The 18506-nt window shown below is 37.7% G+C and overlaps 1 protein-coding gene across 2 annotated transcripts in view; it reads right to left on the bottom strand.

Annotated features, from left to right (window-relative positions):
* Positions 1-17646, bottom strand: part of LOC132125325 (transcription factor Maf-like) — a 75349-nt gene extending 57703 nt beyond the window's left edge. For both annotated transcript variants that reach the window (XR_009426896.1, XM_059536702.1), the window contains exons 1-2: positions 16356-17646; positions 8302-8369 (exon numbers count right to left, since the gene is read on the bottom strand). Coding sequence is in view for 1 of the 2 variants with exons in the window: in XM_059536702.1 (XP_059392685.1) it covers positions 8342-8369; positions 16356-17320 (993 nt within the window). In the remaining variant the exon portion in view is untranslated. The remainder of the gene's footprint in view (positions 1-8301; positions 8370-16355) is intronic.
* Between the last annotated feature and the right edge of the window lie 860 nt (positions 17647-18506).

The raw sequence follows: 18506 nt of genomic DNA on the forward strand, positions 1-18506 counted from the left end.
ACATCAGAAACAGTGCTGTCTTCCTCCTCATGAAGGACACTCGCATCCAAAGAGAGACGAGCGGACGCTTTCATGATCTCTGATGACTGCGGAGGTGACTTCGGTTTATTTGTCCTATTTAGCACATCTGATCTGGACAGAAAGTGATGAGCGCAGTGGAAATGATGCATGTGTGAGCCGTCAAAAGCCTTTCCTTCCTCTGTTTGACATTTTCAAGTGGGCGGCACTTGAGGTTATGAGACACAGCGTCGAACAAAACACACTCTTTCAGTGTCTGCAGCATTAAACAATTACTAGATGACTGAGACAAACATCACTTCTCCAACTCTACATATCACTGTCCTTCCTGCTTCCTAATTATCACAGAGTAAAACAATACATACACAGTATTCACACATCAACACACTGTTTCTAATATCTCAGTTTATATTAATGTGTGTTTAATTGTAAATGGTGGGGGGGGGGTCATATGGTACAACCAACAGACATGCAGAACCATGCCGTAATATAAATGAATACATAAATACAAATAATGAAATAAAAATTTATATTTTTTGCATATATATATATATATATATATATATACATATTAAAACAAACAAATAATTGATAAATGATTATATAATTTGACCATTCTGTGACAACACAAGTCAAGTTCAGACTGCAAAGTGGTATGACTTTATGATTAAAAAGTGAATTACACTTATGAACTAATTAATTAATAATTCATGACATTTAAAATAATAATAATAATAATTTTATTTTAATAATTTTTATTTTAATAATTTTATTTTATTGCATTAAATAAATGTTTATTAATAACCATTTTTGAAAATAACTAAGATTGCTAATTTTACTCAATCTTTTTATCACATTTATTTACTTATTTTACACATTTGTTACAAAGTTAATAACATTTATGAATTAATTTATGTGTTTTTTATTTATCATTTCATTTAAATACAAATAAACACATTTTTGGAAATAACGAAACAACGGAAAATAAAATGCTAATCCATTTTACGTCAGTTAAACCACATTTATTTATTTAGCTGCTTATTAATTAATAAGACCAATTAATTGTGGTATTTTGTATATTGTGAAACAACCTTCTAACTGATGGTTAAACCACATGACTGTTTTTAAAAAAAAAAAAAATCATTTCTATTACTTTTTTAAGCAATGAAGGGCAATGAAATTGTGGAAATGTAAAAAAAAAAAAAAAAAAACAACACCCTGGAAACCCCCCTAAACACCCCACAACATACATACGCCTGTGTGTGTTTGTGTGTGTGTGTGTGTGTGTGTGTGTGTGTGTGTGTGTGTGTGTGTGTGTGTGTGTGTGTGTGTGTGTGTGTGTGTGTGTGTGAGTGCTTGTGAGTGCAACACAAACAAACACACAAACACTCACTCACACACAGTTCACTGCATCCATTTGATCCGGAGAGGAGCAGTGCATTGTGGGATTGTGGAGGATGAAGCTTTGAGTGGCTCTGTGGACTCTGTGTTTTAATCTTAAGGAATCGTAAAATTCCTTTGTATTTTAGATTTTTTTTATTATTATTTTTACAATTATATAATTAAAAAAGACTAAAGAAAAAAAGATATATAAAATGCATTTAGCTGAACCTCAGTAGACTTCAGTACATCTTTGTCATTTCATAACTACTTCTATTGTCTTTGAAATACGGTAAAAGTGTACTTTCTTAAAGCACTGACAAACATTCATGATAAACTGAAATGTATAATGCCATTTCTACTGAAACTTTCTGTCATGCATTTAAATATATCTAGAAGTCCACGTTTATAATGCTAAAGTTGCAAAATAAAATAAAACAAAATAAAACCTTTATATGAACTACTGAACACCAGGCTACAGTAAACTGATAGTGAAATGAGCTTTAGTGTGTCAGTCCACGTCTGAGTAAGTGCACTACTTTAAAGCACAACAAAGAGATTATTCAAATAATGATTTCAAATCATAACTTTGGTAACACTTTAAGCCGTCCTTGATGCTGCATACTATTATAATAACAATAAATTATGCATAATTACATGCAACTAACCCTAAACAAAACCCTAATCATATAGTTAATATCACTCAGTACTTAAATATATAATTACACTGTACAAACACACCTTAAAATAAAGTGCAACAAAAACAAAGATTGTTACAAAGTGCATTTTTTTATTAAAAGCAAGTGGCCTTTTCATTAATATTATATTATCACAACAAGTAGTTTTTGAATATGCTTCTGAGATTTAAAGTACACTACAAAGTGCACAAGGGTAGACAAAATTATACTGTTTACTTAAAACAACGTTTTGCTTGTCTCTCTTACAGAGAATGCAATCCCAGAATGCACTGCACAGAAAAATGTCTCATTCAAAATGATGAACACTATTTATGGAGTGCGCTGGATTAGTGTGCTGTCTACTGATACGCGTGATGTGTGATCTGTGGTGCATCATGGGAGTGACCCGATGCCGAACAGAAGACGGGGCTGAAGCAGCAGGTTTAGGAGCTCTTCTGGGTTTATTAAAGCGAGCCGTGCTCATCGTCTGGACAGACTTCACATTAATGCATCACAATACAGTCAGAGAATCTGGACATTAAAACTAATCCAATTATATTCCAATATATCCATATCCCAAATATAATATTTCAGCCTGTGAATGTAAAACCTGGTGTGTTTTTCTCCAACGTTAATATCAACGTAAACTTGTGTGTGATTTGTGTTTCTAAAGTGCTTTTGAAAACGATAACAAACAGAACCAAAATCAATCAAATCAAATCAAACTCAATTATGACCAGATTTGATCATGATCAGATTTTTGGATTCATTACATTGATTTAATAATAATCTACATTAAAAAAACAATCATAATTATAATACTTCATTATTATAACTGTCGTTGTTGTTATATAGTTGATATACAATTATAGTTTATGTAAATGCTTTTAAAAATTTATTTGTATTTGCTGTATTCATTTTCATTTTAGTTTATGTTCATCTGTGGTTTTGTCATTTTTAATGATTTTCTTTTTTTTGCAAATAATTCATGCATAGTTTAGGTTTTAGTTTATTTTCATTTTATTTTCATTTAACTAAAACTTTTCTATATTTTATTTGATTTCAGTTCATATTTTGTTATAGTTTATTATATTACTTATTCTGTTTCCAGTAATAATATTTATATATTTTCTAATTTAATTTAATTTAATAGTTTATTTGATTTTTAATGGCTTTGGTTTTAGTGGCTTTTAGTTAACGATAATAAACCCATCAAAAATGTATGCATTTAAAGAAAATAAAGATTTACCATATACAAAAAATATATATATTTTCTGCATTTCCTAAAATGTCAGATAATTACTTTGATAAGCTAAATTTGTTACTGACTTAAATTGATGTTAATCGATCAAATATTTTCATCACATTATTTTGCCGTTTTGTTCATAATTTACAGTATGCACATATATACACAAAAATGCATTAATTCATAAAAAAACGTTAAATCTTACAATTAGATTTATGATTAATTAGATTAGAATTACTTACTGTTAATTTTTTTAAGAAAGTTCCATTCCTAAAAGTAAAAACAAACAAACTGCAAGATATTCACCCTACAGGAAAGCATGTTTAAACTAAATAAACAAGTAAAAATAGTATGTAGATTGTTAGCTCGAACACAAATGAAGCAGATTAGCAAACACAGACCGCACATGTGACACAACAACACGTGTGACGGCCGAGCTGCCCCTCCTCAGCTCTCTTATTCCCTTATTTATTTATTTGTTTCTGATAGTTAGTTCCCGCAGAGCTCGCAAAATTAATGTCAGCCGGCAGAAAATAGACATGGAAAGCTAAAATTCAGCACTTTGTGGCCGCAGAAGATATTTGTCAAGCTAACAAGGAGGCGAGGAGGCCCTGGGAAAATATATGCCATCGAATCTGCAGCGAGGAAGAGAAGAGAGGGAAGGAGAGAGGCACGTCACAGACACAGATGAACTGACCAGAGTCCACAAACAGTCCTGGAAACACCTCTCAACTAGGGCTGAGCGATATACAAAAAAAATGATATCTCGATATTGTCAAAATTTTTATGATATTCGATATATATCTCGATATGTTTGCATTTAAATAATAAAAAATAAAACATGATTTTCTTTTGCCCATTAAAAAAAAAAAACATTTAGATTAAACAGCTAATTTAAGCAGTTAAAAAATCTAGACCAAGAGATCACTTACTGCTTTTTATTAATGAATACATGTAGGCCTATATGTAACTGAAGCAGTGCAAATTAAGTAACAGTTACAGAAAGTGCATTCTGTCAACTTTTTAGTGCATGCAATTCACAATTTAAACTATGCAACTGGGATAAGTATTTTATTTTAATTTTTTAACAAGTTTTTAAGCTAAAAACACAAGTCTGTCAACTGTCTGTGGTTTTAAGAGAAGCTCTGTGGCATGAAACTATGTTCCTACTGACACTAAAAACCCTCTTAGATGGGGAGCTAGTTGCTGAAGCACATAGCTATTTCTTATATATATATATATATATATATATATAAATGAATACCAAAGACTTTTGCATTCTCTCTGTCTATATTATGGAAACTGGTAAACATATCAGTGAAATTCCCCAATAGTAATTCCAAATGGCCATAGCCTATGTTTCTCTATTCAAACATCAGCGGTCGAGTAAGTGCATTTATTTTGCGATCACAAATGCAAACAATACAGTTGAGATCTCACGACAGAACACAGACCGGCTGAACGACGCTTTCATTAGATCGCTCAATTCCAGCTTGTTAATGTTTTCAGATTATCGTCGGCGGCTCTTCCGCAATGAGGAGTGAGCACGTGCGCATGGTTGCCAGATTGTTTAAAATAAGCAAACACCGGGAAGAAAATGTAACCTTGTAACAGTGGAGCTCTGATTCGGAGATTTAAACTCTTGTTATCTGGCAACCGCTATCATTAAAGCTCTCGCAGTAGAGGGGCGTAGAGCAGTCAGCAGTTACAGGTTCCTTTTTTGGACATTCGGCGCGTTCTTTTGGGAAAGTATGCTTGAATTTGAAATATTCGATATTCTCGATATATTCAAATTGTACATCGTCGTCAAAATTATTCCGATAGTATCGCTAATATTCGATATATCGCCCAGCCCTACTCTCAACACCACACAGCTGATTAACCTGAAGACAAGCTTTTATTTAATGACTTCAGATATGTCATGTGGTATAACGAAGTAAAACCTAATAATAATACATCACTTCTTCACACCTTGGATTCATAAAAGTGAGTATGTAAATATAAAATTAGCCATTAATCACATCCAAAATAAATGCATTACATGAAAGATCTACAATGTTCATTTTTAATTATTTATTTGAGTGTGAATTGACCGATAAATAAGTATCAGTCAATATTGTTATTGGTTTCTGTCGGACTTGTGCTGGTGTTTCCTGAAGGCAGTGTGAGCACGTGGAGGGACGCTTGGCTGTGTCATTAACCACACGGGTGTAAACATAACTCATATCCTCACTGGCTTTGATTACATTCAACACACAAACACACGGTACAGGGACAGACAACCATTTCAATCATTTCAACAAGTAACAAAAACTACAACAACAACAACATCCGCTGACGTCACAAAATAAGACAAACATGACATGTACTTCCTGTGCCTTGATTGTGACCTCACATTTGAGATTCATTACAGCGGAAATGTGTGGTTAAATGCTGACGAATCAACGCAGAACACCGATACCGTCCTATCAGATTCACCCTCGGCTCACTAGAACACACACACACACACACACGATCACTCACTCACTCACTCACTCACTCACACACACGATCACTCACTCACTCACTCACACACACACACACGATCACTCACTCACTCACACACACGATCACTCACACACACACACACGATCACTCACTCACTCACACACACACACACACACACACACACACGATCACTCACTCACACACACACACACACACACACGATCACTCACACACTCACACACACACGATCACTCACTCACTCACACACACACACACACACGATCACTCACTCACACACACACGATCACTCACTCACACACACACACACGATCACTCACTCACTCACACACACGATCACTCACACACACACACACGATCACTCACTCACTCACACACACACACACACACACACGATCACTCACTCACACACACACACACACACACACACACGATCACTCACACACTCACACACACACGATCACTCACTCACTCACACACACACACACACACGATCACTCACTCACACACACACGATCACTCACTCACACACACACGAACACTCACACACACACGATCACTCACTCACTCACACACACACACACACACGATCACTCACACACACACACGATCACTCACTCACTCACACACACACACACACACACACACACACACATGATAACTCACTCACACACACACGATCACTCACTCACACACACACACACACGATCACTCACTCACACACACACACACACACGATCACTCACACACACACACACGATCACTCACTCACACACACACGATCACTCACTCACAAACACACACACACACAATCACTCACTCACACACACACACACACACACACGATCACTCACACACACACACACACACACGATCACTCACTCACACACACACACACACACACACGATCACTCACTCACACACACACACACACACACACACGATCACTCACTCTCACACACACACACACACACACACACACACGATCACTCACACACACACACACACACACACACACGATCACTCACTCACACACACACACACACACACACATGATCACTCACACACACACACACACACATGATCACTCACTCACACACACACACACACGATCACTCACTCTCTCACACACACACACACACGATCACTCACTCACACACACACACACACACACACACGCACACACACACACTATCACTCACACACACACACATACACACACACACACTATCACTCACACACACACACATACACGCACACACACACGCACGCACGCGCACAAACACACACACACACACACACAAATGATCACTCACTCACACACACACGATCACTCACTCACACACTATCACTCACTCACACACACACACACGATCACTCACACACACACACACACTATCACTCACACACACACGCACACACACACGCACGCACGCGCACAAACACGCACACATGATCACTCACTCACTCACACACACACACGATCACTCACTCACACACACACACACACACACACACACATGATCACTCACTCACACACACACGATCACTCACTCACACACACTATCACTCACTCACACACACACACACGATCACTCACTCACACACACACACACTCACACACACACACACACACACGATCACTCGCTCTCACACACACACACACACACACACGATCACTCACACACGCACGCACACACACACGCACGCACGCGCACAAACACGCACACACACACACACACACGCACACACACGCACACACACACGCACGCACGCACGCACGCACACACACACACACAAGGCTGTTTTAGTCTTATAGACACCAGACAATGGTGTTCATAGTAAACTTAGTATAACTTAACCTAGCCTTCACTAAAAACCCATTAAAGCAAAACACAATTGGCCAGGTTTTATTGTATTATGGAGGATATGTTTGGTAGCCGGTGAGTTTATGTTGGGATAACTGAATACATTATCACTGCAAGCAGATGTTACACTGCGACCGTCGACGGACTTGCCAGTCATTCGGTCATTATAACAAGCCTGCTGGTCATTGGTTAGTATTCGACTGGTAGTTAGTCACTAATTCAGACAAGTTCATGCATTCACTCCACAATATAACTGCTATAAATGCACTACATATGAGAATATGAATCAAACGTTATGGCTAGGGTTTTGTTGGTTATAATACAAATTAGATTGTACGATTTATAATCAAACACGGAAATAATCATTCTATTTGAATTGATAATTTGTATAATAAATATATAATAAAGATAATTTATAAAATGCCTTTTAGTTCACTTTAGATTATAGCTATGCTATTTCTTAACTGCAGGAGATCTTGTAATGTAAAAAAAAAAAATCATTTTTTTTTTTCATACAAGAAGAAAAAAATCCAGTGTGATTAAATATTTATAAATAAAGATTATAATAATTTTCATCGGCACAGAATAAAGAAGTCTTGGCTCTTACCTCAGACTGCAGGGGCAAAGGGCAGGGGTCAGAGGTCATATCACAGGTGTAGAAACTTTCGTGATGTCCTTTCGAGATGAACAAGAAGTACAAAAGACAGAAAGATAAAAACAGATTAATAGGATACAATAAAATAATCACAATTCTTTTCCAGATACAATTAAAAGAAAACATACTTTCTTATCTGAAACAAAATAATACAAAATGGAGATTTAGAAGTATGTGTGTGTGTGTGTGTACACACACATTATATATATATATATATATATATATATATATATATATATATATATATACATTATATACATTATATATATATATATATATATATATATATATATGTATAATAAAAAAAATGACTGACCTTATTTTACACCTTTAATCTTTGTGTATATTACACATAAAGCAAAACTCACAAAAAATGTGAAAGCAATTAATATGCAAATTGGGGTGTAACTAACACAGTGCTTCTGTTAAACCCAGAGCCATTCATCTGAGGCCTCCCCTCAGCACACAACACGGTCTCACGCTAATGCTAACACGCTAACGCTAACAGCTATCCAGAACAATCTCTACCCAAGGACAGCGTTTCAATGCAGCGATAACAGCTTTAAGAGAATGAAACACGTGACATCTTCCTTGTTGATGTGCAGCTGAAGTGCAATCGATATACAACAGAAGAAGAAACTGAACGCACTTGTGTGTATCGTTTGTCACGCGCGCATTTCAAATGCTTTGGGATCACTTCTCTTGTGTGGAAAAGACAATGTTATATATCCCTTTTATGTTAAATTAATAACACAATATGCAAAGGTTTTTTTTCAGGCTCACTGGAAACACATGATTGCGATGACATCGATACCAAATGTTTACGTTGCTTCTCGCAAGTTTCTTTTAAATACCAATGTCCGGTAAGTGGCACTAAAAAGCGTTCAGTATTCTCCAAATGAACATGAATGTGGAAATGTTTCGTCACGCTGGTTGTTCAGTTTGGAAATGAGGCATCAGGTGAGTGGAACTGAAAGATTAATGGTTTGTCGCGTAACTTGAAAATAACGTACCTCGTCGGGGTTGCCAGGTTTTCTCGACGAAACCCGCCCAATTTCTCTTCAAAACTTAAGTTAGCCCCATTACATTTAGGGGGGGTCCCCGTTAAACATCGCGTTCAAAGAGTAAAATACATGTTTTTGTCGAGATCCACTGGTTAAATTCGTATACCCAAGCCTACATATCACGTTACTGGCGTCACTTCAACCTGTGGACAAGAATAACAACCCACGGCAAGTAGCCCAATTCCGCGGGAAAAACAGCGGACTTGGCAACACTGCACCTCATGTACTAAACCTAATTTTTTTTTTTTACAAATCACATACTATGATAATACTCTGAGGTAATGAAATAGAAAGACACAGTGTGAAAGTAAGTACTTATTAATCAATAACCTGCCCCTGTAATCATAATTTATGTGAAAAATAATAAAAGTTGTTGGTGTTTTACTGCTGGTGTCCATTTTAGCGGGAAATTGCAGTTAATTGTATGTAGTGCTACGTTTTTGGAGTTAAGCAAAACACTTAAAAATAAAATCTACTCAAGAAAGTTAGGCCTAAGTGTTTGTGCTGCCTTAAAATTTAAAGTCAACTCCAAGTTGCCACTTGTACAACAACAGCAACAACAAGGCATTGTGAACACTTACTTTTTAAAGTTAAAACACTTGTTTTTTCCAGTAAGTCTGTTGCAATTTTTATTTTAACTATTACTTTTATATTTTTTTTTTAAATGTGTCAGAGATAAAGTCACCATCCACATGTTTTTTGGAGACCAGCAGCCTGTCTGTTGTGCTTCAGTTTTCTTTTAATGTTTCACTGGAAAAGAAAAAATCCTCAACAAACCAAAAGAGAGAGACAACATGTGAGCAACACGAAGGTGAATAAGCATATTTGAGAAAAGTTTCACTTTTGAGTGTGCTAATGCCCGGGTTGTGAAACGAGACTTCGTGAAGGCGTTTTATTGATACGAGTGGCTCAGAGCAGCTCAAGGACTTGCTTTTGTCTTCATATTCACCTCACTGCTGTGCTCTCTGCCACAGGACATGACATCACTCGCCGGGGTCACGACCCGCCGCCGACTCCACGATAGAGAGAAAAAAAAAGGAAAGGGGTTAGAGATGAAGACGAGAAAAGAAAGACTTGGGAAGTGGTGCTCTGTAGGTCACCTTGCCTGGCTGAGGGATCAATGTTGCTTTGACTTGCTGGTTAAAGAGAGAGAGAGACTGCAGCCGGACACCTTGCCAGTAAATCACCTTGCCAGCTTCATTGAGATGCAGGTATAACACAGCACGGGCACAGGGCCAAAGCCTACAACACACACACACTCATATACACTCGTCTATGGGCTCTTACTACAACTCGAACATACTTTTTCAATTAAAGGGATAGTTCAGGAAAACATTACAATTCTGTCATTGTTTTCAAAGAAAGCTATTTAGCTTTAGAAGACGTGGAAAATAGTGCAAAAACCACATGGGCTATTTGAATCAGCATCTGTTAGATAATAATTATCCTAATCAGGATTCCCTACAGTAAGTGATTTTGATACTTTTATGCAGCATTATAGATTTAAAAATTTTTTTTAAACACATTCACTGTATGTAAAAGAGCAGCTTGAACCTTCTACTAAATCATTCCTTTTCAGATTTCCTTTGTGTTTCACACTAACTGAACGAAGAGCAGTGACATGAGGGTGAATTGATCACAGATGTATTGTTCATTTATTTTATCATGAGTTTTATTTTATTTTTCCCCGTTTCTGAAGAACTGTTCCTTTAACTCGCAGCCATGATGATCTAACGCATGGCTGATTTTCAAAAACAAACACTCTGGCATCACGCGTGGCATCTCAGTCGCTCTCTCCTGAAGTACAAGGGGATCTACAGAGCTCAGGCAATCAACACAAACACATCCATTTCCTCCGTGTAACGGTGGAGGGAAGGTTAAATTATTATCTTTTCAAATAGCTGCTCTATAACTCAGGTTTACAGAGGCAGAGCGGGTCGGGGATGATGGACGCACGTGGCAGGGACATAAACTCCCTCCTTTAAATCACTCTAAATGGAAATGTTTAGCGTGGAGAGATGCAGATGAGCTCAGATCTACAGAGTGAAGAAAAGACCCGAGAAAGTGTAACTAGAAACATTTATCTAATAATTTACTATATGTTGGATAAGACATAGCCTTGATTAAAAACAAAAATACGTATTTATACATTTTTAGTTGCTATAACTATAATTATTCCAAATTTGTTTCCCAGAATGCATTTGCTCAAATGATTGTGTAAGCACAGTCGACTCTAGCTTGACACTGGCGTATTTCTTGCAGTCACGACAATCATTTTTAATCCACTCTGTGAGAAAATCACATCGTCTGCCAAGCTAAACATCGACTCGCAGCAGAAACAATGTCTGATATGATTAAAGAAGTAACACTGCTCTATGTAAATGATTGAAACGCCAATATGCATGAGTTGAACTGTGATTTCCTATTGTTGACCTCAGTCACAAAAGACCAATATTGTGACAGAAGATAACTATATTATCTGTAATAACCTAATCAGGATCGCCCGCTACCAATGATTAGAGCACATACGGTGTCAATATCCCACTGCTGATTGAATTAAGTGCAGTCGCACAGTGTGTGTGGATTGGTGTGAAAGCATTGGCCTGTGTGTGTGTGTGTGTTTTGGTGATTTGTGCTAGATGCATGTTGGTTATGGAGCCGAGGTGTGAAAATATACACGGTGTGTGTAATGAAATCCACTGACTTCATTCACAAGCTGAAATGAAACGTGTGCTTGGTCTGTGCTAATGCGGTCCTCCATCAGACGCGTCTGAACACGATGTAATGTTGGATTATACTGCTTGAGTTAGGAAAAGATAGATCAGATGAAAGTTTCAAATGTGTAAATGTAACAATAACTTTCTTTAATAAATCATTAACACACTTTATATAATGCTTAATGGATCATTGGTTAATATATATTCATAGAGTTTGAAACGAGAGATAATGTGCTTGTTAATGTTTGCTAATACACTTAAAATTAAAAGAAACTTTTTTTTGCACCAGAATTACAATCTGTAATGTCTTTAGCCAGCATTTAGCTAAACTTAACCAGCCACCCTTCACCCAAACCTCTTTAGATTAGCTAAAAGTCCAATGCCCATAAAGATACTAAATTATTAGTAATTGTTGATAAACATTTACAAATTATGAATAGACTCAACTTTAGATTGGCTACTGCAAAAACATGAACAATTGATTGATACATGATTAATAAAGATGTGTGAATGGGTAAATTCAGGTCTTTCTGGACACTTTTTGCCGTTGAGATAATCGTTCACAAAGGTATTAATGATTAGTTAACATTTATAAACATTTGCAAATGATTAATAGTTTCTACTTTTGATTGAGTACAGCAAAAACATGAACAAATAATTCATAGATTATTTGTTAATGAGTTAATAGAGGTCTACACAACAAATGAAGATCTTATGAACTGAAAGTTTACTGACATTTGTAAGCATTTCTATCTGCATTAAATAATCATACACTGTAAAAAAAAAAAATCTTTGATTTATAAAATTAAATTAACATTAATTCAATCAGGCCAATTGAAAATGTTTGATGTGATCAGGCAGTAGAAACATTTGAGTTGGAGAGGTTTGAATTTTTTATTTTTTACAATGTATGTTAATCAAAAGGCAATGTTTAATAAGTTAATAAGAAAATATTAACAAGAACATTATCCCTTATTTCTAGCTATGAGAATATATATTAACTAATGATCTGTTAAGCATAATATAATGCATGGTAATGATTTATAAATGGAAGTTATTATAGTGTTACCAAAAAGGGGACATGCATATCGATATTGCAAAAAATAAATAAATAAATAACGATTAATAAATTAATTATATGAACAATGAAATAATATATAAAAAACATTTTAAAAAATCTTAATATTATCTGGCTTACACACACACACACACACACACACAACATACTGAACTGATATTGCACACTTGGAAGTTTTTAAACTGTTGTAGTTTTGTAAAGAAGATACCAAAAGTATCTGTAAAAATAAAGTAATAACAATTACTTTTACAGAAGAAACAACAATTCTGGCTAAAAAGCTGTAAGTAGATGCATATTAAAATCTAAATAAACCGCTGTAACAGAGCAGGCGTCCACGCTGCAGCTGCTGTATCTACAGATCTGAGTTATAACGCTGATGTCATTAAGCACTTTTGTGTTTTGACCTCATCAAACAGAAGAGCCATGAATGACATGATCCGCAGCCGCTCAAAGAGAGTCGAAGCTCAGCTGGGGAAAATCACCAATGATTCATCAATTTAAAGCAGGTCATTTCTCCACTATTAATCATGCTAGAAATCATTGTGCTTTTTCCACGGCGTGGACCATGCAGCCTTCCCCCTGAGCTCACAGCCAGGCATATGAAGTCCTCCGGACGCCATGCGTTTAACACTGTGTGCGTCATCCGCTTGATATTCAAATCATCATTGTGCTGATGAGCCACTATGTTTTCACCCAACGCCCTAAATACAGATGTCCCACACACACTTCTTTTCACTTTCTTTCCAGCTGTGAGCCCACATCCTGTGTGCTGTGACAATGAGAGGGAAGCTTGACTCACTCTTCGAATTATTTGAGGCTGATAATAGTGATGGCTTGAGAGAACGAACGATGGGCCTGAAGAGAGAAAGAAGCGTGGAGGAAACAAAACGAAGATGTGACACTGAGAAGCAGACTGTTATATGAAATCAGGTTTCATATAGTTATATGAGTTCAGGTTATGGTGTACAGACAATGTCAAATCATAACCTCATGATTTTTTTTTTTTTTTTGCTTAATAAAAAACAAAAACAAACCACACTCATTTGTTTTGGTGAACTCTTAAGTGAAAGCATCTGCTAATGACATTTCTGAGGTAACTATAGGCCTGAGTGATAACTGGTAGAAAAGAAATAAAGGTTATTAATTGTTAATAGACTGTAAGCTCACAGTCAGGTTATTCTTATCCAAAGAAAACAAGTATTTAATCGAACTGACGACAGTTTGTGTAAATCTCCAGTGATTTTGAGGCGAATCTGTTTGTCAGAATCACAGTTCGCGCGTTATTTAAATAGCAGTTTAAGCAAGTCTCACGAAATGAACGAATGAAACTAAACCTTGATCAAATGTGTTTAAACTGCGCGCTAGACCACAGGAGATTGGATTTTTTTTTGCGAAGCAATAACAGAAATAAATGTTTAAAACGGGGGTAAAAAAAAGACTTTCCCTCCTGAAATCAAATGCTATTTAAATATAGGGTTCTGCTTGTAAATGAATTTTTTGATTATATTGAATCTGTCTTTAGTGAAATATTCCGATATAAACTGTCACAGCGAGTGATGATAAGTGCGAGCGCATTTTGTCATGTTTCCAAAACAGTGTAGCTGTATACCAAGTTATGCTGGCTTTTTTATATATAAATAATCGTATCTGTCTTATGTTATTTTAGTTTATTTATATTTTAAGCAAAACCGATTTATTAAGACACTATTTGCTCATCTCGCGAACTGTCAAGCGGCAACAAGTGATATCGCCAACTTTCCTCAAAACTATTAAAAATCATAAACTCTTACTTATTTTCCCGATCAGCATGTAATATTAAATACTCTATTCAGTGAGAGTCTCACAGTTTAGGCGTGCTCTAATAAATAACACGAGGACATTTGATTTTAAATGTTCAACATTTATTGATGAACTATATTCTGCTCCAGTTTGTACAGTCATTGTTTGTCAATCATAATCGATATCAAATATTAAAACGTACTCATATGTTACACAAGTAAATGTTTTCTGAAAGGGTTTATTTCCCACCTGATGCAAGTAAATGTTTTACAGCAGCGAGCTCCGAAATACTTCACTATTCTCTCATGTAATAATTTGATTTATATTTAGATGCAAATCCTAAAATAACAGTTTCGAATGCAGGATTTCGAGCGCATGCTAAGACAAACTCTTCATTCTTCATTGATACAATATGCTTCTCTTTAATGAGAATAATTTAGAAACACTTAAGTCAGTTGAACAGTTAGAAATCGTTCATTTTACCATATTTTATGGTCAAGCAATATATGGAGTGACATATTTGTCAAATTGTATCACACTGAGATAAATTACAGTTGTTTCATGGGTTTAATAATGTCTCTTCGTTTGACAAAAATACAAATAAAACAGGATAATCATACAGAATCATTATTTTTGCCAAAACATGTTTCGTTGCTAAAATTGCTGTATACAGAACATGCCAGGAGTTTGTCGCAAGGAATCATGGAGGCAATGTTTCATGAAGGGGATGAAAAGATGTCACTTTTTTGCTCAGAGTCCCAAAAAAGTGGACAGGACCAGACAATGAGAAAATGAATGCAATGTCGGAGCAGTTCAGTTCAGTTCGTTCAGGTAAAAGGAAGAAAAACATGACCAGCATGTGGAAATACACAAATAAATACATGCCTGAATGAGTTCTTCACAAGAACACAACATGTGATGGAGTCTGAATGAAACAGAGTCAATCTGAATGAGTTCAGACGCTTTCAGTGAACAGTGCCCTCACGAAACCAGCGTGATGTGTCGCTCAACTTTACAAAAATCTCAACTTAAAAGTTACGCAACACGAGGCAACATGGGGAAATCTCAAATGAAAGCACGTTCCCATATTACACTTTCAACAGAACAGACAAAATGAAAAGAACTCGGCGATGGAAAATGTCTTATTATGGTCCAAAAGCGCAGAGCAGAAGTTAACGTGGGCTAAACTCTAAAGTATGATTTCTTCATTACTGGATTAAACGGATCTAAATTTTTACCAAACAATAGAAAATAAAACATAAACTAAAAAATAAAAAGTAAGAGGACTGCCCAATCCAACACAACGCGCGCACGCGACTGTCGCACACCGCTGCTCTATGAAGTGCCGGTAAACTCAACAGAACTCACATGAAAAACTCCGGGGACGACGGGTTGTTGTCGCTGCTCGAGCCGTTTTCTCTGAAGCCGCTGCTGATGAGCTTCTCGTACTTCTCCTTGTACGCGTCCCTCTCGCGCGCCAGTCTGGAGATCTCCTGCTTGAGGTGGTCCACCTGCTGCAGCAGCTGGGTCTTCTCGCCCTCCAGGACGTGCCTCTGCTGCACCCGCTTGTAGCGACACGACTGGGCATAGCCTCTGTTTTTGAGGGTTCTCCTCTTCTGTTTGAGCCGGATCACCTCCTCTTTGCTGACCCCCCGCAGCTGCCGGTTGAGCTCGCGCACGGACATGGTCACCAGCTGCTCGTCCGAGAAGCGGTCGTCCAGGTGCATGTGCTGGTGGCTGGCGGGGTTGCCGTTGGACTGCATCCCGGGCGTCGGATGGTGCCCGCCCGGGTGGTGGTGGTGATGGTGGTGGTGGTGGGGTGTCCCGTTCTGGGCTGCGGCGGCCGCGATGACCGCGGAGACCACCGCGGCGGCGGATCCCATCTCCTCGCCGGCCATGGCGCCTCCCGCCCCGGCTGCGCTGCTAAACTGCTGCCCTCTAGCATAGCCGTCGAAGCTCTGGAGCTGGTGACTGCTGTTGATCAGCGCCTCCACCGCGTCCTCGGGGCTGAAGCCCAAAGCCTCCGGATTGAGCTGCTGTTGGTAGCCGGTCATCCAGTAGAAATCCTCCAGGTGCGCCTTCTGCTCGCTCCCGGAGCCCGGACTGGGCGCCGAGAAGCTTGGGGAAGGGGGAACCGAGCTGCAAGGCGTGCTCATCGGGGTGGAAGACAGGGATCCCCCGGCGATCAGGCGGTTGCACTGGCTGATGCTGCGATCGGGCTCCACCGGCTCCTTTTTCACTTCAAACTTCATCAGATCGAAGTCATTAACATATTCCATGGCCAGGGGACCGGTGGGCAGGTCGGAGCTGCTCATTGCCAGTTCTGATGCCATCCTTTTGCTGTTGACAGTCCTCCAAAGGGGGTGAAGAGCAGCTGTCAAAGTGGTCGGGTTCGAGACAGCGTGAGCCAGTTTGATTTCTTTATTTAATTCTCCAAAAGCGGAGAAAGGGGATCGCCGGCGTCGATTTATTATTATTATTTTTTAAATTGACGCCTTTTCGCCTTTCGCGCAACAGACGCAGGAGCGCGCGCGTCTCTAGTTCCTCTCTCTTTGTGCGCGAGTGTCGACGCGTTTGAGTCGCAAACATTTAACACTGCATAGCTGCGTGGCGCCCTTTTTTCAATAGTTTCGTAGAAATGAGGACCGTAACATGTATGTGATTGGCAATTGGATGCTTGGCTGAAAAAAAAAGTACTCCAGGCTTGTTCTAGAGTTTTTAAAGGATCACTGAGCATAGGAGCATAAAAGCAATGCTGAGTTTTATAGCCGCCCTGACGTCAGGTTTGAAATACGAAATTGACTCGGACTCGTAGCCAATAGGCTCGCTGAATCTGAGGGTCAATTTACATACTAGAGAAGAAACAAAAGTTTTCCGAACTGTCAGAACTGACAGAGAGCTGAACGACCGCTTTAACTCTTCATGGACACTGTTTTTTTTTTTTTTTTTTTGCTATTTAAAGCAGGTAAAGCATCTCTTCATTCATTGTAGCTATGTTTTCCCAAATTGCCTATTGCATTAAGTCAATCATTCTAACAGTATGCAATCATAATGATTTATACATGATATAGGCCTATTAATAACCTTAAAAATATAATTTAATTACACTTAATCTATTAATGCTTGTTTAAAAGACTATATTACTGACATTTCTTAAAATAAATCATTTATAGTCATTATGAAAGTCTATAAATGTTAATCAAGTAATGTTTTCATTACGTTATCGGTGGAGGCATCCTACTTAAATGTTTAATAATAAGTTGTTTGTGATTTTTAGGCATATTGGATAGAAAAAAAAATGCACGACGCATATATTAGCGACAGATGTAACTAAAATTAAAATGCAATTAAAATGGCCATATGGTTTCCACAGAGTACGCGTCTTTATGTTGTTTTAATGTGAATATATTGATTTATTAGATTTTCTTTTTCTCCACTGTCCCACAGAACGTGGTCTGGAAGCGCGTGCATGCGAGCGGACAAGCGGTTCCAAAACTCAACAGCGCCCCCTCTCGGCTG

Source organism: Carassius carassius, chromosome 43 (assembly GCF_963082965.1).
Source record: "Carassius carassius chromosome 43, fCarCar2.1, whole genome shotgun sequence".
Taxonomy (NCBI): domain Eukaryota; kingdom Metazoa; phylum Chordata; class Actinopteri; order Cypriniformes; family Cyprinidae; genus Carassius; species Carassius carassius.